The sequence below is a fragment of the Megascapheus bottae genome, chromosome 3 (genome assembly GCF_031878675.1).
Source record: "Megascapheus bottae isolate mThoBot1 chromosome 3, mThoBot2.hap1, whole genome shotgun sequence".
Lineage (NCBI taxonomy): Eukaryota > Metazoa > Chordata > Mammalia > Rodentia > Geomyidae > Megascapheus > Megascapheus bottae.
Window position 1 is genome coordinate 67,530,290 of NC_143511.1, and position 27,255 is coordinate 67,557,544.

The 27,255-nt window shown below is 37.2% G+C and overlaps 1 protein-coding gene across 4 annotated transcripts in view; it reads left to right on the forward strand.

The window, feature by feature from the left end:
• The window catches only part of Slc44a1 (solute carrier family 44 member 1), a 170,337-nt gene that overhangs the window by 39,316 nt on the left and 103,766 nt on the right, over nucleotides 1-27,255 (forward strand). For all 4 annotated transcript variants that reach the window (XM_090330367.1, XM_090330366.1, XM_090330369.1 and 1 more), the window contains exon 3: nucleotides 9,028-9,170. In XM_090330367.1, the coding sequence (XP_090186493.1) occupies nucleotides 9,028-9,170 (143 nt within the window). The remainder of the gene's footprint in view (nucleotides 1-9,027; nucleotides 9,171-27,255) is intronic.

Sequence of the window (27,255 nt, forward strand, 5' to 3'; positions counted from 1 at the left end):
GAATGGCAGCATGCACAAATAAATATTCAGAATACAGTAAAGGCTGTGATAACAGATGAGGCCACAACCCTTTCCCCACTCCTCAACTATAACCCTGGGACATATAGCAGCTGACCTCCCCAAATTATATTTATAAAAATATGTACCATGCCACCCAAGGTGCTTTTGACTTTTCTGTGCTGAAATAGCTTAGAAAAATGCAGTCATTAATGGTAATATTCTCATTTGCAAGTGGCTTGAGAGTACAGAGTCATTTGTTTACTGAAATGATTTCTAATGCAATGGTAATTAATATAATCTTGATTTCAATGTGATGGTAATTAAGACCCACTGTGTGTACTTTTAAATGCAGGCATAGCAATATTTGATTTGGATTGATTCTTTTAATAGAATACTTCCATGGAATTTAGCTAACATCAAATTTTGCCATGTGAAAGCTGAAATAATCTCAAAGTTCTTTTGCCTACCATCCACAGGGGCACAATAGAGGTAAATAATTTTTTTTCACTTAGGACCACAGTGTTTCTCACTTCAGATTCTTGAAAAAAATTGGGATATCTGCACATACATAATTAATTATCTTAGGGATGAGACCCAGTCTATATGTAAAATTACTATTATTATGATGTATATTCATGCAGATATTATTACTAGGGTTTGAACTCGGGACCTGAGCATTTTTGCTCAAAGCTAGTACTCTACCACTCACCCTCCAACTCCACTTCTGGCTTTTTGCTGGTTAGTTGGAGATAAGAACCTCACATACTTACAAGTGTGTACCCCTACTTGCCCGATCCCATAAAACCAGGCATCAGCCTTTTTTATTGTTATTAAAAAGGTTACAATTATACAAGTTGGGTAATGAGTACATTTGTTTTTGGATACATTCCTTCCTTTCCTCTCTGTTTTTCCCTCCTGTCTCCTCCCACAAGTTGTATAGTTCATTTTCCACATAATGTCTTCTGAGTATCACTGCTACATTTCTTCATCCTTTGTCCTTCCATTTTTGTGCCTCATCTTGCCCTCTCAAAGATAAATAAATGAATAAACAGGTAAAAAAGAAAACAACAACAAGAACCTCTTGTTTCCATTTCCAAGATTTCATTTCCATAAATATTATTTTATATGATTAGAGGCACAAAGACATTGTGCCTTTGTGTTCCTCCTCTAAGAGTATCCTTTGGTCTCACTGTGTGCGAATGCCTAAAGTCCTATTTATCATGCCCTATTTTATTTTAGATTTAGCTTTTGCATATGAGAAAAACAAGCACTGTTTAAACTTGCCTCATCTCCCTTAACAGGATTTGTTTTAGATTCATCCTTTTCCCTGGGTATCAGCCTTCTTTAGAGTCTCATCTTCCTTGTTTAAACTTACATTGTAATCTTCCAATCTTAAGTGCTGAGATAACAATAACAGGTGTGTTGCCATACTTGGCACATGTTTGAACTTTCATAACTATTTTGAAGTTACTGCACATATGCTTATCTTGTTCAAAAAAAGATTCCTGTGACTTTCCATTTATTCTCTTCTCCCCTTCCTCTTCTCTACCTCCTTCTTTCCCTTCTTTTTTTCTCCACTCTTTCACTCTCTCTTTTGCTTTCTCTCTCATTTGCGCACGTGCTCTCTCGCGCTCCCCCCCCCCTCTCTCTCTGTCTCTCTCTCTCTCTCTCTTTCTCTGTGTGTGTGTGTGGTATTTTGAGACAGAGTCTCACTATGTAGTCCAGGCTGTTTTTGAACTTTTCACTCTCTTTTCTACTTCACATGCTGCAATTATTGGCATTTAATATCCAATATAGGATTGTACTTCTTAGTTTGTATTTGCAGATAAGGCAGTACACAAGTGGTTTTCAATCTCAGCTGTACATTAGAATCACTTGGGATGATTACAGTGTGATGCCTTATTCCTCTGTGATTCTCATGCACTCCATGTGATTCTGATGTTCATGCAGGTTGTAGGCATTAATGAGCCATAGAAAAGTTAGGCGATAGGATCAACATCCCTGGTTTTAGAAAGAGTGCCCCAATATACAATATGAAAGATATCTTGGGAAAGAAAGATATTTGAGGGCTGGGAGTTTGGCCTAGTGGTAGAGTGCTTGCCTAGCATGCACAAAGTTCCTCAGTACCACATACATAGAAAAAAGCCATAAGTGGTGCTGAGGTTCAAGTGGTAGAGCTCTAGCCTTGAGAAAGTCCAAGGACAGTGCTCAGGCCCTGAGCTCAAGCCCAGGACTGGCAAAAAAAAAAAAAAAAATATATATATATATATATATATACATATTTGAGGCAGTTCAGATAAGAGGATTAAAACTTGAACTGATGTAGTAAAGGAAAGTAGGAAAGGGCTTGAATAGGATCAGTGGTTAATGAGAGTCAAGGCTTGGCTGGATCATGAGGCTCTATGTCAAGTCTCAGTTTGAATCTTACCCTAGTTCCTCCTAAGGTTCTCAGCCATAGTCAGTATTTATCAGGAAATTTGATTGAGATGTATAAACTAAGTATCAGGGATCACCAGTGGAGCAGGCACCTGATTTTATTCCCTAATGAAAAAGCGCTCCATAATATAAAAATGACTTATACTATGTGAATTACAGTTCCTTGTCATCTAGTATGGTGAAGCCTCATTTCTCAGTGAAATGTATATATGAAAAGAGAAGGCAGGAAGAGAGAATGGAGATCTACGTAGACCAATTAGCTTAGCACAAAAATGGAGGAAAGTGAGGAGGCTGAATGGCCCCAACAGGCATGTCAAACTTGGAAAATAGTTACTGCACTACTATTTTCTGAGTGAAGGCTAGGTACCTCACACTTAAAAACTCAGATGTTTATTTCTCATAACTGCTTCTGGAATTGCACACTTTCATTACCATTTTGTCTGTTTTACACACTAGGAAACAGAGACACAGTATAAGCTTAGTAACTTGTTTGATTTCAGAGTAACACCACTGGTCCCAGGAGAGAAGAGGAAAGATGGTCTCAATAAGTACACTCTACTCTGTTGACTGAAATCAGGAACATCAATAAAAGGTTTTGTTTAGGACATGAGGTTATTAGGCCTGTAGGACCTAATAACCTCACTTGCCAATGAAACATGATTTCATCAATGTTTCTGGCTTTGACCAAACAGCTCAGCAGAACTTCTCTAGTGTGGAGTTAGGAAGCTCAAGGGAGGGGCGGGGGAGAAGACTCTTCCCACTCTATCTTAGGTGTGCTGTGTAATAGATAATGTTGCCATTACTGGAGATTGAGAATGTACAGAAACAGGAAATGGTCTGGGAAAATGTTGAGTGAGAATGGGAGCTCTGACCGGAAGAATTTGTGGGTAAGGATATGTTGCTGGGAATGTGAGGTTGAGATTTTGAAGAAAGATCTAGACTTCAACTGGATTGAGGAGGTGGAGCCCTGGTATCCTTTCCGATTGCTCTCAAGGATCTGTGTCTCTTTTATACCATGAGTCCCGGGACCTGACATTTCGAACTCAGTAACTGAGGTTGATTGCGCAGCATATAATGAGAGACAGACTGCAACATTTAGTTACCTGTTTGATGGTCTGTTCTTTGCTCAGGATCAAAGAACAACAAGCCAGAAAGTTCCAGATGGTTACTTGGTACAAGTAGCACCCACCCTTTTTAATTCCCATTTTTATAAAAATTGTGGTGAAACATGTATAACATGCACTAGTTTCCATTTCAATCATTTTAAGAATATAGTTTTTAATCTGTTCCTCCCCACACACATGCATCTTAGTCACTGTTTTAAACCAAATGATTTTATACTTCTTCCTGAAATTATACTCATTTTTTTTCTATTAGCTTTCCTTTAGAAGTATAGAATTTTGGAAGAGGGAACACTTAAGAGATTAATAATCTAGTCCAGTCCTTAGGCTAGTAGAAAAATGGCTTAGAAATTGAGTTTGTAAGGTGTGTTAGTGTCAAAGGTAGGAATCGTTCTCAGTGTTCTGCCCATGTTTCTTTCATTGCTGTTAGCTGTCCATGAAACCAAGCCACTCTTGATTTTGCTCTCCTGCCTCCTTTTTGCTTGTTTTGAGATCATTTCAGTTCTCTGGGTATAAGCTTTGAATTTATCTATACTCAACAAAGGCTTATTAAATTGATGCTTCTTAGACATTAATTAGTCTTTTTCTCCCTCCTTCCTCTTTCTCAGAGCTATGCTTTCCGTTACACTTGAAAGCAATGTAGAAATGTGGCCAAAGCGCTAAATTTCTTTTTGTTTCTTTGCATAAATAAAATCTCTGTACTAGCCTTTTAGCCATACCTTGTCAGCTGGATTCTAACAGTCTCTTGGAAGAGCAAGAACAGAAACTAAATATTACTGGTTATATAGATCAGTTAATAGGGAACTGACTTAAAGCATTTATTGAGATACAAAACAAATGGTAAAATGACCTTGTGCTTGAGGAAGAGATAATCAGGGCATAGTTTTCATTTGTTTGTATTTTGAGACTATTTCTCACTCTGTGGTCTAAGCTGGCCTCAAATTCACCATGTAACTGAGACCACCTTTAAACTCTCAGATCTCCTTGCCTCAGTCTCTCTAGTGCTGGGATTATAGGTATGATTTTTTTTTAAATTAAATTAACTCCTGTGTCCCTGGGAGACATTACTCCTTGGGGCTCATATTTAAATATTTTTTGTCAGTCTCAGGGCTTGAACTCAGGGCCTAGGTACTGTCCTTGGACTTTCTCAAGGCTAGCACTCTACCACTTGAGCCACAGCACCACCTCCAGCTTTCTATGAATGTGATACCGAGGAATTGAACCCAGGGCTATGTGCGTACTAGGCAAGCACTCTAGTACTAGGCCACACTCCCAGCTTCATATTTAAATTTTGAAGCATTATATTTATTTTTTTAAGATAAGTGTGTTCTTTATTAATGCAAAGACAAGAGAAAGTTCCAAATCCCTGTCACAGAAAGCTCCAAGTCTAGATGTGTCATGATTTCCATGAACCTCTCTGGTTGAAGCATTATATTTATATACTACCTCCTGTCCTGCCTGTAATTTTTGTTGACTCATCCCTTCCCTGCAAAAAATAAAAATAAATTCCCCCCCACAAACTAAAACCATCTGCCTTGCTCAGTTGCTTAGTAAAAAAAAAAAACAAAAAACAAACCTAGTTATGAGATTCAAATATGCTTATAAAATAAAATTGTGTCCTAAAATTTTTACTAATAGTGGACAAAGTGAGGTGAAAGTTTTTACTTAAGTAGAACTATACCCTGTATAGGACATGAAGGGAAAATGACATAGTTTATTAGTTACTTTTTTTCTCCCACTTAGGTAATAAATATAAACTAGTTGCTAAGCCCTTATCTGCCTGATGTGATTAGAGTCATCTCTTAGTGTGTGTGTATTTTTCTATTTCCCTCTCTCACAGGAGCTATCCTGAAAGCACTGGGGTAGTTCACTCTCATATTAAGACTAATTTTAAGTCTTATTCTGTCTCTAATGCTGGTTCTACTCCGTGCTAATAAAAGCTTTCCTCATTTTTTTTCCCTTATTTATTCCATTACTATGATTTCCTTCTGTTCAATAGCCTTTTCTTCCTCTCTTTGCAGGGCCATTAAATTGTTTAGTGTATTCTGTAAACTTCTGCTCCTTGAATTTGGGTTATAGCACTTTTCTTTTTAAGGAGATTATGATTTTAATTAGACTTAGCTTTGTTTCCTGTTGTCAGTGCTTGCTCTATCCACCCTAGGGAAGTCTCTAGGGTAGCAGTCATGGTTTCTTCCACTCTTTCTAACTTGTTCTTCTTTGCCCAACCCCCACAGTAGCTCCTTACCTTCTCTACTTAGTAGCTTCTGCAAGCAACCAAGAAGTTTAAATGACCTATGTGGAAATATGTCAGTGTCCCATTTTCGCATTTATATGTAATGTAAGTTATACTCTGGCTCATCCCACAGTGATGTGAGGTCATTTTTTTTTTTTTTTTGCCAGTCCCAGGCTTGAGCTCAGGGCTGAGCCCTGTCCTTGGACTTTCTCAAGGCTAGAGCTCTACCACTTGAGCCTCAGCACCACTTCAGGCTTTTTTTTATGTATCTGGTACTGAGGAATCGAACCTGGGTCTTTCGTGCATGCTAGGCAAGCACTCTACCATTAGGCCAAATTCCCAGCCCTTGTGAATGCTTTTAAATGCCCACATGTCCAATGATATTGTTAAAAATAGTTAGAAAGGCAAGCCAGAAACCATGTAAGGGACTCTGTAACACAATATATTATCAAACATAAGCAAATTTCCTATAAGAAGTAAAGCAAAAATATAACCCTTTAATTATGTAACAGCATTGCTATTCTAGACTAGTCGTGAAAGAAGATTGTAATTGTGGTCTGAAAACATTTTTGTGTAGTAACAAAATTACTGACATTATTTCTTACTTGCCCTTTCCCCAAGACATTTGTGTTCTAAAAGAATGGAAGGTTTTGGGGGTTTTTTTGCCTCCTATGGCTTACCTCTGTAGTCTGACTTTTCTATTCAGATCTTCTACTAACAGCTACTATCTACAGGTCACAGGTTAGAGAATGGGTGAGTTATTTCATTTAGTCCTGGTCAATATGCTGTGATATAGATGAAGAAGGGAGGGTATTAGATCAAAACCATGCAGGTAGTAAGTGGAGATGGTATGAATTCACATCTTTCTGAATAATCTGTTTCCTTTGTTATTCAGCAATAGTTACTGTGGATGAAATACATTGGAAGGGACATTAGTCAGCCTTCACTTACCATGAAAAATATCTAAGATGAGAAGATTTTAGCTTATGATTAGTTGATCCATTGTTTTAGGCCTCTGGTGGCACATTATGATGAAATGAAACCTCTTAGTTTGTGCCTGGCAAGAAGAGGAAGAAGCCAAGACCCTACATTCTCCTTCAAAGTCATACCTCACCCCACTGACCTGAACACTTCCTGCTGGGATCATGTCTTACAGATGTCATCCTCCAGTTCTCCCTCAGCAGTCTGTACATGTTAACATAGAAGTCTTTAGGAGCCAGTCTAAATACAGATAATAGCAGAAGGATCAGCCATTAAACTTCCAAATATTTACCTCACTTTCTACTTTCTGCTCAATGCAGAATTTTCTAATTTGGCTTCAAGCATATGTTTAAGATGCAGTGTTGATTTGCACATGTATGTGTGTACAGTGCCTTAATTTTTTTTTTCCTTGCCATGTCTTAGTATCTGATTGAAGTTCTGAGGTGGGAAGGAGTGTCCTGCAGTATCCTTGTGCAGTCATTGCAGTCAAGTGCAAGGGAGAGGCTTTTGTGTTAAGTGGTTCTGGTTCAAAGCACAGAGGACTAAGCAAGTTTGTCCAAGGGCACATCATGTCACAATCTTTCCCTTAATAGCATGTTCTTTCTTCTCATCAAATTGTGGCTTATATTCATTCAGCTTTTACTTTGGAGCCAAGCAGATTTTTTTTCCATACTGTATTTTTATTTCATCTTTAACACAGCTGGTATCTCCATTTTACAGGTGAATAGACAAAGGCAGAAAGTTGACATCTCTTGCTGAGATCAGAGTTAGAGAATAGTCTATCAAGCATAGTCTCTACAGTGAGTCTACTTTCTCACAAAGTCTAATTTTAAGAATTTTATATTGTAGAGAGCTAGACTTATTTCTCTTTTACTTCATTACCTGCAAAATGAAAGTAGAAGAGTTATTTAGGAAAAACATTTTGGCTTTTTAGGTAAGTGTAAAGGAGAAACACACTTATCTCTGGATATATCTTCAAGTATTTATTGCCTAAGTTCTAGCAGCAATACAGTAGATAAGAATTCCTTGTGATAGTTGACTATGATGAGTTGAACAGTGATAGTCTCTGCATTCTTAGCCACTTTATTAAAGATTACAAAAGCTTACCCTTTAAATAACCATATTACAAAATATTTATTGATGCTAGTCTTCCCCTCAATACGGTTTATCAGTCGCAATTCATCTTCCAGTTCCTATACTCAGTAACCTGTGGTTAAGTATAGGCATTTATTGCTTTATTCTAGCCAGTACCTTTTTTCTTTTTCTTTTTTTTTCCCCCTTTTTTGCCAGTCGTGGGGCTTGAACTCAGGGCCTGAGCACTGTCCTTGGGCTCTCAAGGCTAGAGCTCTACCACTTGAGCCACAGCACCACTTTTGGCTCCTTTTTTCTATGTATGTATGTGGTGCTGAGGAATCAAGCCTGTGTATTCATGCATGCTAGGCAAGAACTCTACCAAGTAGGCCAAACTCCCGGTTTGTGGCCAGTACATTCTTGATGTAGCAGATGTGATGTGGTCCAGGTTATCTACCTTTGGTACCAGGAAGAAGTATATTCTTATGAAGTAAAATGACCTTTGCAGTACACAAAGTCAATGCTTTGCTGTCCTCTAGTCTCCAATATTAAGAGCATGACAACACTCTATGATGTCATTACTTGGGATGTATGCAGCTTTATTATAGGCAGGATAAAAGTGCTGTGTGTGCTGAAGTGATAATTATTCAAAACATACTTACCTATTGTTCTTTGATTTTTTTCTTCCATCCTTTGGTGTTGTTTGCTTAACAGAATTCTTTTACATCAAAATGAAACTAAGATAGCTAGCTTTTAAATTTTATGCTCTAGTTATTATAAGCATCTGTAGCCTTAGGTAGCTTACTTAACCTCTTTGGGCCTCAGTATCTTCATCCTGAGGATTAGAGACAATGTATGATAAACATCTAATACATAGTCTGTCACAAAGCAGGTGTTCAATATAAAGAAGCTATTATTATTATTCATTATTATTGTTATAAAATGCAAAAAAAATCATATGCTGTAGAAGCTTAGGATTTGTTTTGTTATGATAGTAAATAGTATTTCCCTGTGGATTTCTTTGCACTGATTATACAAAGTCCAAGAACACAGTGGAATAGTGTTTGTACGAAGGAAAGATAGCTCTTTGTTTCCTTCAATAGAAAATAGCTCATTATCATATCCAGTAGTGAATGTGGCTATTGAAATGGTTTATTTGTATGTGCTTTTTTTTTTCTTTCCTAGGGATTTATCTGTGGCTTTTCAGTAGCAACAGGTGCAGCAGCAAGACTAGTGTCAGGATACGACAGCTATGGAAATATCTGTGGGCAGAGAAATTCAAAGTTGGAAGCAATACCAAACAGTGGCATGGATCACACCCACCGGAAGTGAGTAGACTTGCTGATAATGAACACTACGGAAACTTTGACGGATGCACTGATAAAAATTCCTGTTTTGCTTTTCTGTTTGGGGAGGAGGGGCTTTTGGTTGTTTTTGTTTTATTTTTCTTACTGCTTTAAAAATAACATGTAATAACTACTTTTAAATGACTTCTATTGGTGCTTTTTATTTTTGTTTTCTAACTTGAATGATTCGTTTTCAGCTAGTAAAGAATTATGTAGGAAACACAACTAGAGTTTTTAGTAAGCAGCTACCTTAAGGTTTTTATGAGTATCTGGCTGACTTGAGAATTACTTTTGTATTGTTTTCTCATTAGTCTTTAAGTTGTATACTAAATTTAAATCTAGTAAGGCACATCTAATGTAATTTCATTTAATGTAATACCGATGAGATACAGTGATAAAAGTGGGTACTGAGACATTCAAGTTACAAAATGACATTTTGTGAGACATCATTTATAAGTATACAGTACTTTCTAGTTTTATAACAAATACATTTTCCTTGTCAGATTAAACAGCCTATTTGGGATTTTCAGTATTCATCTTGTGGATTTCATGATATTCCTGATTTAATTGCCTTTTTTTCCCCAAAAGAACTATTATTTCATTTTTAGTGTTTATGGCGAAAATATAGTTTATGTAATTTCTTTTATCCATGATACCAGTATAATTGTGTAAACTGAATTTGTACAACTCATCAAACTATTAGATTATTTTGTGTATCAAACCAAGTCTACAGAATTGACTAATTTAGAGATAACAGCTAATCAGTCTAGTAAGCTTTATAGAAAAACACTATGTAGGGCTGGGAGCATGGCCTAGTGGTAGAGTACTTGCCTAACATGCATGAGGCCCTGGGTTTGATTCCTCAGTACCACATAAACAGAAAAAGCCAGAAGTGGTGCTGTGGCTCAAGTGGTAAAGAAAGCCCAAGGACAGTGCCTAGGCCCCAAGTTCAATCCCCTGAAGAAAACTTTCTTTTTAGGTTATAGCAATCATTTTTCAGGAGGATAATGCTTAATTACTTTATTATTATATAAATCTGCTGGTTAAACTTAGCCCTTCTGTATAAGATGTATTTAATAATTTCACAAATTTGAAGAAATGCAAATGATCAATTCTCAAAGGTTTTTTTCTCCCTTTAATGAAGAGGAGATCGTGCAGGTCAAGTACACAAAAGGTTAAGTGACAGTAATGAATACTTACAAAACATGCCATAGCTGACAACCCAGTGCCACCCTCTGAGGTAGGTGAAGTTGGCTTGAAGAGGCTGAAGTGATTACCAGGTTTACTGCTAAGCAGTAGACTGCCCACTGCAGTCTATGAACTCTTATTGTATCCCTTGAGAAAAATGAAAAATGGGCTCCTAGCAATTTGGAGGATTGTTTTATTTATTATCCCTTATGATTGCTTTATGAAATTAATCTAAATTTTTGGCATGTTATTCCTTGTACCAAGACTATCCATTTTTTTTTACTTTTTAATTGAAATAACTTCGGATTATAGATGTTAAAAATGTAATAGAAGAAGTTCCACATATCTGTGTGTGTGTGTGTGTGTGTGTGTGTGTGTTTGTGTTTGTGTTTGTGAGTGTTTTAGGTACCTTCTGTGCTGTAAAACATTAACTCTTTAATGCTGTTGACAGACACCAAATATAAAATGTTTTAATTTAGATACTTGAGGAGATAAGTGGACATAAGAGCTTCCTTACTTCAGGTTTACTGCTAGCATGGGGTTTGTAATTGTTTTTATGATGGGCTTCATAACATGCTAATGCCTCCAAGTATATTCTCATCCTAAGATTGATTTGAATGATGTTCTTCAGCTTGACCTTTTGGTGGTTCATTAGACCTGAGAAGCCTCTTATAAAGAGGAACTGCCTGTCATGCTGTGAAAGAGGAACTACCTCTCTTGCTGAAAAAGTAGATATTTTAATCTGAATTCTTACCATAGTTGAGAGTCATTGAGCTATACAGTGTTAGCAGGAAAAGTTTCCCAAGCTTAACTATCCCTTCACTCATATATTTGTGTTTAAAATTTATTTTTGATCTTCTCTTCATCTATTCTGCCTTTTAAGTTTTTTAGTGCTAATCTATTGGAGTGCTTCTGTCTGTATGCAGTACTTATTTCTAGTGACTGGTAAATTTTCAGGTGAATTTCATAACTTTTCGGGTAAGTTTGGATTTGGAGGTGATAGGAAGGCAGGGGCCTTTCTATTTATTATTTTTATTCTATCTTTTTCTTTCTTTTGCTTAATGCATTTGCTTCTTCCTTGTGCTTTTTTTTTTTTACTTTACTATGACCTCCAAGCCCTTCTTCTATTGATAAGAATACTTTTGTATCTGTTTTGCCCACTGTTATTTCAGCCTTTGATCTCTTTTTCCCACCCCCCCCCCATCTGCCAGCACTATTGTAGGGCTTACTTATACCTCTGTACATATTCATTGAAATAAGTCAGTGAATAAATCCTCTGAAACCTGAGATAACAGTTACTTTTCTCCTGCCCTGCATGAATATTGTTTCTTTTATTAGAAAAAGAATTCCTCCTATTCTTCATGTGTCTTATTGTCATTGTGTAGTTCTCCATATAAATATCACCTCCAGAAAAGTCTTCTTCGACACAACAACTTAAACTATATATATATAATAGTAGCTCTCACCTGTAATCCTAGCTACTCAGGAGGCTGAGATCTGAGGATCAAAGTTCAAAGCTAGCCCAGGCACAAGAGGACCTTTAGAAAACAGGAAGTGGGGCTTGGCTCAAGGGGAGGGTGGGCAGTAGCCTTGAGCTGAAGAGCTCAGGGACAACGCCCAGGTCTAGGGGAAGTCTTGAGTTGAAGAACTTAGGGATATTGCCCAGGCCAGAGTTCAAGCCCCATGACCCACAAAAAAAAGTAGCCTCTCATGGTGTTTTATATTGTCTAATTAGACAAAAAAAATAATTTGTTATATATGTGTTTTTTCTCAGTGCCATAAAAATGCAGTGAGGCCTTTGTCCCATCTATTTCAGTGCCTAGAATGTAGTCATCATTGTGTTCAGCATTGTGTCCTAGAGTATGAATTACTGAGTTTGAAGATCTGAATATTTTCAGATTATTAATGCATATTGATGAATGGTTTTCCATTACTACTTCCATTTATATTCCCACCAGCAGTGTCTGAAATTGCTTCACTTTGCTTTTACTATTAATATTTATTCCTTACTATTTTGACAAGACAAAGAATGGTATTTCATAGTTTTAATTTGCATGTCTTTTATTATTAATGAGGTGAAAGCACCCCCCCACCCCCAAGTTTGTTAGCCTCTCATGGAGATTTCCTGCTAGCATATCTATTCTTGGTCTTAGCTCTAATCTGCTCCATCCTTTATGCTGTGATAGGATTAAGTTCTTCAAAACTGAGCTCTTTTTTTTTTTCAGTTTCCAGTTCCAGAGCCTTTGCTTTCCTGCTGCTGCTTTAGTGTCAAAGATAAGACTACTCAGCCTCTGCACTTTCAGATTGGGACCCATTTTACCTACCTTATCCTCTCTATCCCTCATTGTGAGATTATTATTGTTGCTGACATTCACTTGATTCTCACTTTGTGCGGTTTCTTTTGTCAGGCTGCCTGCCAATCTGATGTTTGTAACACTTATGATGGGTCTCATAATTGACCTTTTTATGAAATGTTTCAAAACTAACCTTATCCCATGGTGAGCTTTTCTTTACTTTGATTGCCTGAACTTTCCTATCTCATACATATTATTCTATTGCCTTCAATTTGCTCTCTAATTATTTTCTGTTTCTCATCTGTCTGTATTAATTATCGGTTGCTAGGTAGAAGCATTACTATAAACTTAGTGTCCTAATGCAAGACATATTTGTCTTCTCAGTCTCTGTGGATGTCGTTAGCTGCAAGGATTCAGTCACAGAACAGGGCACAGGTGGCTCATCACCTGTAATCCTAGCTACCCAGGAGGCTGAGAGCTGAGAATCATGGTTCAAAATCAGCCAGGGGCACAAAAGTCTGAGAGATTCTTATATCCAATTAACCACCAGAAAACTGGAAGTGGTGATATGACACAAGGAGCTAAAGTACTAGCCTTGAACTTAAGAGCTCAGGGACAGTGCCTAGACCCAGAGTTTAAGCCCCACGACCAAAAAATAAGGACTAGAATATATGAGGAAGACAAATGCAGTTGTCCCTCAGTATCCACAGGGGAAGAAGGTAGGATATGAACACACATACACACATGTTCTGAGTCAAAAATCTGCAGATGCTCAAATCGCTTATGTAAATGATATCGTATTTGCATATAACCTATATACATCCTCCTGTATACTCTGAATCATTTCTAGATGACTTGTAGCATCTAATATAGTATAAATAGCTATTACAATAAGTTGTTTAGGAAAGAAAAAAAAGTCTGCACATGTTCTGTACAGATGCGGGTTTTTTTTTTTCCCTCTAATATTTTCAGTTTGAGGTTAGTTGAATCTGTGAAAGTCAGACTTAGGTCTGGAGGGTCAACTGTGACAACAGGCTACTTTCCTATTGAGTGTGGGTCTAGAGGTCCGAATATGATGGCAGGCTGGCATCCTACTCAGTGTAGTACTCGGTGCACTGGATTCTACACTGTCTCTGATAAACTATATACTCATTCTGGTTTCTGTCATTTTCATGTTGGAGATTCCACTAAGCATTTCAGGATTTTTTTTAAAGGTGTAATGGGACCATAGAAGGAAGAAGGGACAGGTTTTATAAATTAATAACGTAACTAAAAAGACTGTGAGACCAGAGCATTTAAACAATCTGCAAGGGCTATGAATAACATGAAGCAACCTTGTCTATTTCTGTAGGCAACAGATATAGAATATTGTGAACTGGGGCCGGGAGTTTGGCCTAGTGGTTAAAGTGCTTGCCTAGCATTCATGAAGACCCGGGTTCGATTCCTCGGTACCACATACATAGAAAAAAGCTGGAAGTGGTGCTGAGGCTCAAGTGGTAGAGCTCTAGCCTTGAGAAAATCCAAGGACAGTGCTCAGGCCCTGAGCTCAAGCCCAGGACTGGCAAAAAAAAAAAAATGCTATTCCAGAATATTGTGAACTACATTATTCTTATTTCATACGAAGAATTTTTTGCCATTTACATATTTCAGGGTTTTACTGAAACATATCTAGCTTCAAAATGATAGTGTTAGGTTTTAGTGAGATAATTATTTCATTATTTCTTTGGGAGAAACACTTGATGTTTATATGCTTTTCACGGGGGCAGATTGGGACTTTAGAAGCTACAGATTAGTTTTAAGCTCAGCTTTATAGATTTAGTGCTTCTTATTCAGCCCACCCTAGGATTACTACTTATTTTACTAATTTTTTATTATATAAAAGATTACTTAGGGGTAGAGGATTCATAGTATGTGTTCACTTTCAAAACAGTTGCCAAATTTCCTGAGCCTTATACCATGTGATATAACTATCGGTTTTAGGTTTCTTTTTGAAACAGTTTTATCAGTTGACTGTGTATTACCAATGCTTATTTGAAAAAAAAAAAAAAAAGGTCTCGAGAAATGTAACTAGAGGTTTAGTAGTAAGGTACTTACCTAACATGTACTAAGCACTAACCTACTCTCCTTCCTCACCAAATTGCTAGAATCTTTGTTTTTAGCATCTTTTTTTTTTTAAGCTCATATGACTAGGACTCCTTTTTCTCCTGGTTTGACAACCTGCTGTTACCAAAGCACTGTTTCACTACTCTTGAAAATTATGGTTATGCTTTTATTCAGCCCTCTCAGCAAACATTCACTGAAAATCATCTGTGTGCTAGAGACCTCTTTTAGCAATAATGAAATAGGAAACAACTTAAATGGCTAACAAAGGGAGGTGGTTAAATGCATTTTTCATTTTTCTATATATGGAGCTTTGGTTTAAGGACTTGAAACTCCAACTAGGCATTGTTTATTATCTCTTGGAAATTCTAATCCAAAGAATACAAAACTAGAAGTGATTCTGCAGTCACAAATCACCATAGCTGTAGCATGTGATGTGAAGAGAAACATAAAGACATGAGAGGTTATATAGTAAGAGGGCCACTCTGAAGTACTATAGAGCCAGTGAAAATTATACTATGGAAATATGTACTGTAACATAAAATTTCTTCATACATTATTAAGGGAAAAGTACATTAAAAACAGTATAGATAGCTTTTACTGATGCATGTAAAAATATACATGCCTTGAGAAATGTATAGAATGAGAAATGTAGAAAAGTATAGAATGTTAGTCATGTGATTGTTCAAGTAAAGAGAGAAGTATGTTAAATTATTTCCTTTTATCCCAAAGTTTTCTACATTAATTAGGAAAATAGGGTGTTTGTAGTCTGTGTCCCTGAAGAGCTTGTATCCTGGTAAGGAAGACAAAATACTGAGACAAATGATGATATTGCAGTAGAACATTCTGTGTTCTCCAGCTTCCTGATTCCTGAGAACACAGGCTGCTATTGGAAAGCAAAAAATAAGGCAATCTTGTGGAAGGACTGATGCAAACATTGTATTAATTTTCTATTGATGTTGTAGTGAAGTATTACAAACTAAAGTATTGAAACAGTACTAGTTCTGTATTCTGAAGTTTGTACACAACATTGCCTAGCTGGTTCTCTGCTCCAAGTTTCATAAGGCTGTAATCCTTTGTTTAAAGGCTTTAGGGAAGGAATTGTCTCTGAAGCTCATTTAGGTACCAAGAATATAGTTCTGTATGGTGAAAGGACTTGCTGACTTACAGGTTGGAATCATCCTCAGCTTTTAGAAGTCAGCCTAAATATTATATAGCGTATGATTCTTGACCCCTTTCCTCCATTGCCATTGGGGCAAACCCTTCTCTGAAGTAAACCTTTATATATATATGAACTTTCTTCAGGACAACATCTTTGTTCTAGATTGTGCATTTGTTTGAAGAGCTTCAATGAACTATCATGGGCTTAGAGAATATTAGGCTGGGGGTTAAGTATGGGGATTACAATCTGTCTGGGAAAGTTAACTAAGGAAAAGCTCTAGAAGGAAACTGATAAGTACAAAGTCCTCTGTGAGCTTTGGGCTGAGAGGCAACTCCAGGATTCCCATCCAGTGAGGTGGGATTCTGCTAGAAGGTGTAGTTCCTTTCTTGTTGGTGGGGAAGTGTTGGCTGGCTCCATAGGTTACAATTTTTGGAGGTCCAAACTAAAGCCAGGGGAACACTGGCCCATCTAGGAATGAGTCATGACTCTGTCTTAGAGAAGCAGTATCCATTATGTTAATACTTGAATTTTAGTTATCTATGCACTGTGCCTGAGGAATACTTAAGTAGCATTTGAACAATTGAAGATAATCTTAACCTTTGAGGATTCTGGCTTTGCTTTGAGGGAATGCACCTTCCTCTTCCTCTGGTCAAATGCTCTCCAGTTGACTTATACCTCCTACAACTTACATAGCTATGAAAATGAACAGTCTAGAGAGAAGTCTCACAGGAACTCATGTTTGTGGACTTATTATTCCCCAAATTTATAAGCATTTAGAAAGAGTAAAGTTTATGCCATTCAAACTGAAATTTGCTGTATTACTCATGCAATTTTCCCTAAAATCTTCAAGTCTCCATCAAATGCGTTAGAAGTTATAGTTTTTAAATTATCAGAAGGCAATTTTATAGAAGCATCTTTAGAAAATATTTTTGGCACCAGGCACCGGTAGCTTACACCTATAATCCTAACTACTCAGGAGGCTGAAATAGATCTGAAGGTCATGGTTCAAAGCCCGCCTGGTCACAGAAGTCCTTGAGACGCTTAACGCCAATTAACCATCAGAAAACCAGAAGTGGTACACTATGGCTAAAGTGGTAGAGCTCTAGCCTTGAACTGAAGAGCTTAGGGACAGTGCCCAGGATGAGAGTTCAAGCCCCACAACCGACCAAAAAAAAATTGTCATATTTTGTGATTGCACTATTCTGCCATTTGAATTTTTTTATGTCTGTATAAAGGTAACAGCTATACTGCAAGTGTATTGTCCACTGCCTGTGGACAGTTCTAGCTATGGATAATGCTGAGACAGTCTGAAAAAGAGACCCACTGCAAACTTAGAAGAGGCAGTAGCTGAAAGCCAAAATGCTTTACATCTGCTAAATGGGGAAATGATAAGCTACTTAACAGAATTAGATGACAAGAACACAGCTAGGCCAGGATGGGGGGTGACTAGCTTTTCTCTGTGTTGTGTAAATAGATGTCTATTTTCATGTGTAGATTAGCTCATACACAGACTTAATCCATAGTCTATGGATTGGTTCCAGGTTAACCTGACATCTGTAAAGATTTTAAGTAGATTTTGTCATTGTGCATAATCTCACAAATAATGACCTTTGAATAATAATAATAATAATAATAATCTTTGATTATTAACCACTTCAACTATGATTTTTATAGTCAGGAGCCTGTCATTTATCTATCTGGCTCTGTGAGTTGAGGGTACCCTAGAAGTTAGAATACATAAAATCCACACACAAATACCCTTACTCTGATACCAACTGCAGGTTCAGAGTTTAGTAAATACTCTTTGGCTCAATAATTTGCCAGAAAGATTCATAGAACCCACGCTGAAGTACTTACAAGGAAAAGACACTGATTAAAATAGAGGAATAATAGGAGTATATAGGCTCCTTTGTTCTTGGTCATGGGGATAGTGAAGTCGTGGTGGAGTTCAAGCACATTACCTGTGTGTGTCAGAGTTTAAAATTATGCACAGAGTATGGCCCACAAGGGAACTTCATTTGAAACCTAGAGCTCAGAATTTTGTTGGGACTACATTATACGATTTTATACAATTGACTTAGTCTTTAGTTCCCAGCACATTGGGTCACATGATCCAAAACTCCTAGTATATACAGTATTTGTTCTTCCTAGAATGATCAACCCCTGCTCCGAATACTGTCTGTTAGTGCCTGCCTCACATTGTTCTTTAGCTACCTTCCATGACCCCAAACCCCAGGTAAACAGATGCTATTCTTCTATTCAAAGTTGAGGCTCAGAAATCAGGGTCAAAGTTTAGATCTCTTAATGAATAAGGTTAAATTCTTACCCTATTCCATGAGAATCTAAATGATTTTGTAAAATACACTTCTCAAGAGGAAATTTTTAGAGTGTTTATGATTTCATTGCAATACGAAATTCACATATAATAAAGGATGTAGCCGTGTATATGTGTGTCCATCCTTCACGGGGCTTGAACTCTGGGCCTGAGCACTGTCCCTGTGACTTCAGCTCAAGGCTAGTGCTCTACCACTTGAGCCACAGCGCCAGTTCCAGTTTTGTTTCTGGTGGTTAATAGAGATAACAGTCTCATGGACTTTTGTGGCCCAGACTCACTTTGAACAGCGATCCTCAGATCTCAGCCTGCTGAGTAGCTAGAATTACAGGCACCAGCCACTGGTGCCCAGCAGATGTAGTCATTTTAACTATACAATTTGAATTTAAGTAAATTTATAGACATCCATTATCCTTAGTAATGCGTACTTCTTTCACTGCTAGAAAATTATCTCGTACCCCTTTGAAGTCAATCCTTGTTAACATTCTTATCTCCAGGCAATACCTGATCTGCATTTAGTTCTTATATTTACATGTTTACATATTGAGGAGCTAAAAAGTGCCCCCATTCTGAAGCAGCAACCATCTTACTGTTTATATAAACTGTGAGTGACCCAAAAGTGCACATAAATTAAAGAAGCAGAATTGTGGTGCCATTAAGTCCCAGGAACTGACCTGTCTGTGTTAAAATTACCCAGAACTCGTGTAAATTCAAGGGATGGCATTTGCTTTCTTTTTTTATTTTCCTTTTTTTCTTTTTTTTTTTTTGCCAGTCCTGGGCTTGAGCTCAGGGCCTGAGCATTGTCCTTGGGCTTTCTCAAGACTAGAACTTTACCACTTGAGCCACAACACCACTTCCAGCTTTTTTCTATGTATGTAGTACCGAGGAATTGAACACAGGTCTTCGTACATGCTAGGCAAGCACTCTAGGCCAAGCTCACAGTCCATGGCATTTGTTTTCTAAAGCCATAAAACCACCTCAGACAGCTAATTAGGACTCTACTGGCATGGGAACCTCCCGTTAGCTTCCACTGCCCTGAAGTGTCCCTAACCCCTACCTTATCTCACTCCAATAGCTGATTGCTGTGTTGCTGTAAATCTGTGGTTTTTGCCCTTAAAAGCCCTATAAAAATTCAGCTCAGGGTCTCCTCCTAAGCTCCTGCTGTATGGGTGCCTAGGACAAGGCCCGGGTGCCCGCCTGAATAAAGCCTTGCTTTTGCATTTCGGAACCTGTAACTCTCGGTGGTCCCCTTGGTGGTCATCCTGAGACATGGGCATTAGAATATATGATCTATTTTTATTTTTGGATGTTGTGAAGAAATCATCAAGATTCATCATTCCCATAGAAAATTTTATTTATATTGCAGCAATTTTTTATTGTAATTAATAGAAGGGTTACATTATATTTGCCAGATAGAAGGTGCATTACTTCACAAACATTGATGTCCCTTCTCATATTTTTGTCCCCATTTCCCTCCCCTTACCTCCTCCCTTCATCTTGTTTTCCTCTCCTCTGTATCCTATTTCAAATAAACAAATAAACACATATACAATATGCCAGATAATAAGGTAAGATTTGTAGCAATTTTTGAAGACTGTCTTTTCCACTGAGTTCCCCTGGTACTTCTGTTGAAAAATAGATTTTAAATGTAATAATTTCCTAATGGATGGTACTACCAGTATTACAGAAATATATATTACATATTTTCATAAAATCAAACAATGATGTCACCTTTTTTAAAACCATTGCTCTAAATAAATAGTTGTAATAGTTGTGTAAAAGAGAGAAATTGAGCATATATGGGATATCAGAGTGAAAAAAAATTATTTACCAACAATAAGGGGCAAGAAGACACAACAAAAACATACCTTGGAATAAGCACTTAAATTATTCATTAAACAAAGCATACAATAAGTAAGTTGTTATTTTATCAATGTGTAGAAAATATAATGAAAAAGATATTGCTTTGTAAGTAAAATATATATGGCTAAGTAGAGAAAATTATAACAATACTTTAATTAGAAAGAAAACAAATGGTAGGAATCTACTGGTAGATACCTTGTTTGGTCAATGCTTGAACAGAGCCTGGGCACTGTTTCTGAGCTTTTTTTGCTCAAAGCTAGTACCCTATCAGTTTGAGCCACAGTGCCACTCCCAATTTTCTGGTGGTTAATTGGACATAAGAGTCTCACAGGCTTTCCTGCCTGGGATGGCTTTGGATTATAATCCTCAGATCTCAGCCTCCTAAAGCTAGGCATGAGCCACTGGTGCCTGGCTGGTAATCTTAATGTAGCAAAAATGACAATATTAAAAAATTTAACTTAGAGACTTACTATATTATGTGAACCAATTAGAATCTCCAAAGTATGTTGAAGTAAACTTGATTAATAGTGTAAGTCACAAAGAAATAGGAAACAATTTCAGGGAGAAATGTTTCTTGTTCACAAAATAATTTAAGAGGAGCAGAATTAGGAACATAGGCTGTGAGACGATGAATCGGTGAGCTTAGTTACACAGTACGTATATAGAAGAGATTAGACCAGAAATCTAGGCTAAGTTACTGATGTTGACCAATTAGTAAACTGTACACTTGCGGGCTTCAGAGGCATAAAAAGTAACTTGTGAATTTAAAAGCATCTACTCAGATGCTGTAAATCATGGATGTGAACTATTTGTAAGGCACCAAGAAATATTGAGCTCTTTGAGTGTTGTATGTGTGTACCCCAGATAAAAAAGGTAGCTGTCTCTTGATTCTAACTGATGTTTGACATGTTGGTAGAGGAGCCCGTGGGAACTAATTTTTCAAGAAAACCCCACATATTTGTTGGTAGGTAGAAGAGTGGGGGGGGGGGGTAAAGAAAGACCTGTCAATCTTCTGATAATGAAATGTTGACAATTAATGTACTGGCCAAATAAGAGTGTAGGAGTGATGGGTTCTTAGTCGAGTAAAGATTATATAGCTATGGTTGTCATTGTTCAGTTAGTAATGAAGGGCTTTAGAGGGAGTCAAAAGGAATTTTTCCATGCTAGGCAAAAAGTACCATGTACTACCATGTACATTAACAGTACTACAGGAATTTGATTAGTAACAAGATAGCAAAAGCATCAATGTGTCTTAACACATAGGAAACTAAGAACAATGAAACCTGTGTAGTGCAATCAGCATTTAGAAAAAAAATTGGTTGAAAAATGATATGAAGAAAGCCACATTTAGATCTTTTTAAATCTCTGCACACTTCATTTCAGTTGAGGTAAATATTTTTAAATGGATATGATACCTGTCTTTGTTCTGAGACAACAGTTTATACATTGTTGGAGTAATAGAGAAATTAAATAGTACTAAGGTTGGCATGTTTAATTATGAAACAATTCTTCCATATACAGATAACAGCAATGTAATGAAACAGCATTTGCAGTTTTTTCTATGATAGATAAAACTTTTCAGAGAACTGGGGATTTGGGGAGCTCGATGGATAGACTTCGCATTGTTGAAAATGAGACAAATATTATTTGTCCTGGAAAGATCCATTTGTAATATAAACTTAGTACTAGCACCCATTTTTAGTGTGTTTTAGAAGAACAAATGTGACAGTGATACAAACTCCTTAACTCATTATCTGGTTTTGTAAAGTTAACTATTATTTATTATGATCATCTTCATTTTCCTCTAATTCTCAAGCAAGTTTCAGAGTTGCTTATCAAACCTTCCCTTTTTAAATTCAGATAAGAAAACACAGCTATTTTAACCAACTTTGCCTATTTGACATTTATGAAGTACTGTCCATATTCTGTCTCACTGATTCCTGTTGTAACCTTGGGAAATACATGAATGACTGGACACATGAATAAGCCTGTGAAAAGATGTTCAACATCATTTTTCATCGTGAAAATGCAAATCAAATCACAATGGGTTACTTCTTCACATCTCCTAAAATAAGTACGATATAAAGACAGATTCAAATGAGATTATAGAAAAATCAGAGCCTCATACATTGCTGATATGAATGTAGTATGGTATATCATCTCTGGAAGTCTTGCTCTTACTCAAAATATTACACATAGTTACCATTTTATGTAGTAATTCCACTCCTAGTATCCACCCCCCCCCAAAAAATATATATGTTCACACAAAGACACGTACAAGAATTTCAACAGTGTTTGCCTAGCATGCACAAAGACCCAGGTTCAATTCCTCAGTACCACATACAAAAAAGCTGGAAGTGGTGCTGAGGCTCAAGTGGTAGAGTTTTAGCCTTGAGAAAGTCCAAGGACAGTGCTCAGGACCTGAGCTCAAGCCCAGGACTAGCAAAAGGAGGGGGGGAAAAAAAGAAAAGAATTTTAATAGCTTTATCCATGGTTGCTCTGAAGGAATGACAGCACAAGTATGCATCAGGTGATGACTAAAACAAAATGTAGTGTATTCATGCAGTTATCAAAGCAGAAGACAGGAAGAAGTTCTGATATATGCCATGGCATGGTAAACATTGTAAGCAATATGCTAAGTAGATGAAGCCATATAGGAAATGTCCAGAACAGGCAAATTTATTTAGGGAAAAAAAGACATTAATAATTGCCTACAATTAAAAATGCTTGTGTGGCACCTTACCTATGGTCCCAGCACTTGACAAGCTAAGGTTGAAGATCCTTTTAAGCCCAGGAGTTTGACATGAGCCTATGTAACATAGCGAGGACCCTCTTTCAAAGCAAAATGCATTGAGTTTCACATTTTTATTGTATTTTATTGTCGGGATAATGTATAGAAGGATTACAGTTACATTCCTCCAGCAGTAGGTGTATTACTTCTTGACCCTTGTTACCCCTTCTCATGTTTTTATCTCCCTTTCTCTCCCCTCTCTCCCTCCCAATCATCTTACTTTCCCCCTTCCCTTCCCTATTTCAAACAAACAAATAAGTGTATATACAGTATACCAGTATACAAATTCAGATACAGTGACCTCATGAGATTAACCATAAGTGGAAAAAAAAGAGAAAAGAAATAGCTTCACATAGTACATTAAGAATGGCAGTCACAAAGATAAACCTCTTGTTTCATTAACCTAGAATTCATTTGGCTTAATCTCATCCTGTATGACTGTATGTACATAGGTTTTTATGTATTGTGATCCCCTGTTAGGAGGATCCTAGACGTGTACTAATTATTACAAATGAGGGAGACCATGGAGCCTATACTCCTTTGGCTTACTTAATGATTTTTTTCCAATTTTTCCATTTTCTTATAAGTGGAGCGATGCCATTCTTTCTGATGGCAGCATAGAATTCCATTGTGTGTAAGTACCACATCTTCTTGATCTATTCATCTACTGAGGGGCATCTGGGTTGGTTCCATATCTTTGCTATGGTAATTAGTGCTGCAGTGAACATTGTTGTGCTAGTGGATTTAGTATGTCCTTGTTTATGGACATTTGGGTAAATGCCAACAAGTGGGGTTCCTGGGTCATAGGAAAACTGTATTTTTAATTTGAGGAATCGCCATACTGATTTCCATAGTGGTTGAATGAGTTTGCACTCTCACCAAGAGTGTAGTAGTGATCCCTCCTGGCCACAACCCCACCAGCATCTGTTGTTACTGGATTTCTTGATAATGTCCATTCTAACTGGAGTGAGATGGGAGTTTCATATTTTATGTAGGTGAACTTTATGGTATGTTAATTATGTTTTAGTAATTAACAAAATAATTAACTATTAGTTTTTAACTAGAGGTAAAATGGTCTTTTCCATAACACATATTATTAATATGTGTTAAATAATGAACATTTGAGAAGACTCCTATTTAAAATATCCTTGGTTTTGAGGTGTTCTTTAGTTTACCAGACTAAGTAGAAATTTTTTAATATCTTTTGTATCTCTTGTGAAATGTTTAAAAAGATGTTTCATTTCTTGTCTCAGTTGAGTAGAGAAACACAGTTTGTGATCAATGAATCTAGCATTTTTTTCTATGTATATATATATATATATGTGTGTGTGTGTGTATATATATATATATATACACACATATATATATATGTGGAAGGGTCAGATTTTGTAGCTAAACAGGAGAACTTGTTTTTCTCCCACTTTTCTGGTTACATGCCTATGTTTTGCAATGTCAGTATATTAAGTGCTTCAAACTCAAACTGTACTTTGGACAGTCTCTTTATTCCTTTATACTCCGGAATCCTTGCCTTTTTCTGTTCATTTTTTTTTTTTAATTTATTTTTACTATCCTGGGGCTTGAACTCAGGACCCTGGGCACTGTCCTTGGTACTGAGGAATCGAACCTAGGGCTTTGTGCATACTAGTTGAGCACTCTACCACTAGGCTATGCTCCTGACCCCTATTTATTTGTTTTTTGAGGCATACTGCCACTGTATAGCTCCAGCTGGCCTTCAACTTGCATTGTCTTGATTCCTGTTCTTTCTCTTTAATTAGAAAAAGATTACAAACCAGAATGCTTTAGGCAGGTTGATGTGGATTGCTGCTAAGCATCATTTTTCCCTTTTCCTTCATCTATATCATCTATTTCTCTGTTATGCATGAATACTATTGAAATTTGTTTACTTTCATTTCCATGCCCACCCTTGTCTAAGTCATCATTTCTTGGTAGAAATCCTGTATCCTCCTGACCAGACTCCTTATTTTCTTTTAACCAACTCCAGTTTTTTTCTCTTAAGTTCAACTAGTGATTTCTCATTGGCTTCCCAGTGTCTTCAGGATGAATTCCAAACTTGATAACATCTTTAGTACCACTTCTAGGGCCTACATGATCTAGGTCTTAGCTTGTCTATTGGGTTACGTACCTCTGACTTTCTTCAGTGCCCATATTGACTTATGTCACTGTCTTTGTTTTCTCAGCTATACCAACATTCTCTCACCTTTAGATCTTTGCATGTTCTGTTTGTTCCATGTTGTCATGCTCTTTCCTCTATATCTACTTAGCTCCTATTCATTTGTAGTTCATGATTTTAGATATCCCTTCATTGGTCACCTATTCTGTCCCTGTATTTGTGGGGCCCATTTGATGACTCCCTGGCATTTGCTTTCCCTGCTACAGCATTTGTACCTTATAACCATCTCTCCCTCTGGAATGGGAATCCTAGGAAGGGAGTTTGTATCTTCTTATTTATTGTTGTTGTATCTCTAGTACTTAGTCCCGCATGTGGCAGAGGAGATATTTAATAAATTCCCATTGAATAAATGAGCCTATTTCTGTCTACCTGAAATATCTTCTCCCCTGCCTTCCTCAGTCAGTCCCACTTGACAGTTACCATCTATTTACTGACTCAGTTAATATTTATGGAGCTCCTTTCCTGTTCCAATCAGTAAGGATATAGTAATGAATTAAATCATCAAATATCTCTGCCCTCCTGGAGTTTATATTTTACTGGTAGAGACAGATATTAAGAAGATAAATAAGGATTTAGTTTGTCCTTGTTTCTTGGCTCTCCTAGCACAGATTTATAATAGAACAAAATCTAGAGACATAAGGCCAAATAGTATGACACTAAATATAAGGACCCAGGATAAGGAAACAAAAGCCATATAATGAGTGATTGTTGTCCTTAATGTACTATGTTATCTCTCATCTCTTTTGCTACTCCCTGGTTATCTCATATTATTACAATATTTTACCTTGTTATCTGATATATTTGCTTAATTGGTTATTTGAAATTGGATAGGGAAAGGGGGAAATCAAGATGGGGGAGGGGCAAGGGGGAGGGAAATGGGGACCATGTCATGAGAAAGTTTATCAATGTTTGTGAAGTAATGCACCTTCTATCTGGTGAATATAATGTAACCCTTCTATTAATTAAAATAAAAGAAAAATTTTTTAAAGTAAAAAAATAAAAATTAAAAAAAGAAGATAAATAAGGAAAAAACACAGGGTGTAGATGAAAAATCCTGAGGTTAAATAAAGCAGGAAAAACAGAAGAAAGTGTGTCCAAATAGCTGTGATTTTAGACCTATTAGCCAGGCAAGTCTTCACTGAGAAGTAATTTTTGAATAAAGACGTAAAAGGAGATTTGGGGCCAGAGTTTGGCCTAGTGGTAGCATGCTTGCCTAGCATGCACGAAGACCCACCCGGGTTTGATTCCTTGATACCACACACATAGAAAAAGCCAGAAGTGGTGCTGTGGCTCAAGTGGTAGAACACTATCCTTGAGGAAAGCCCAAGGACAGGCAAAAAAAAAAAAAGTATAATTACTATGTATCAAATTTGCTGGGAGCACAGTGGCCCATGCCTGTAATCCTAGCCAATCAGGAGGCTGAGATCAGAGGATCGCGGTTCAGAGCCAGCCCAGGCACTAAAATCCATGAGACTCTTATCTCCAATTAGAAAACAGGAAGTAGAGCTGTGGCTCCAGGGGCAGGGCAGTAGCCTGGAGTTGAAGAGCTCAAGGACAGTGCCCACGCCCAGAGTTAAAGCCCAATGACTGACCAAAAAAAAAAAAAAAATGTGAGAGAGCCAGCACTACCTTCTTGCCATCTATAGAAAGGAAATTCCAGGCAGATAGTGGGAAAAGCCTTAAGGTAGATGCCGGAATATTTTAGGAATAGAGAGGGGGAACTAAAGGAAGGCTAGGAGGAGGTGAGGCTGGAGAAGAAAATATTCTTGCCTTAATTTGATTCCTGGGTATTTTCCAGGGTAGAAGATTGTTTTAGCATTCAGAGATACTAATTATCAGAGGACTTTGAAAGATTCACTAAAATCAAGGGCCACAGAAGTGCTGAGAGAGCAGGGCTACAGTATTGGTTCAGATTCACTTTCTTCTTTGGGAATTGATGAAGCTTGTCCCTGGATTGGGAAGGCAGTGAGAATTTCATATGTCGGGTTTCTTACAGCTTATCTTAGTTCTTCTTTGGTTCTCTAGTTTGTCCTAGTTGATTTTCTGCTGCCATCATAGAGTATCTAAAACTGGGTAGCTTATTGGTAGAAGCTCCTGTGACTCATAGTTGAGGAAGATTTGTAGACCAACGTAGAAGGGCTGTATC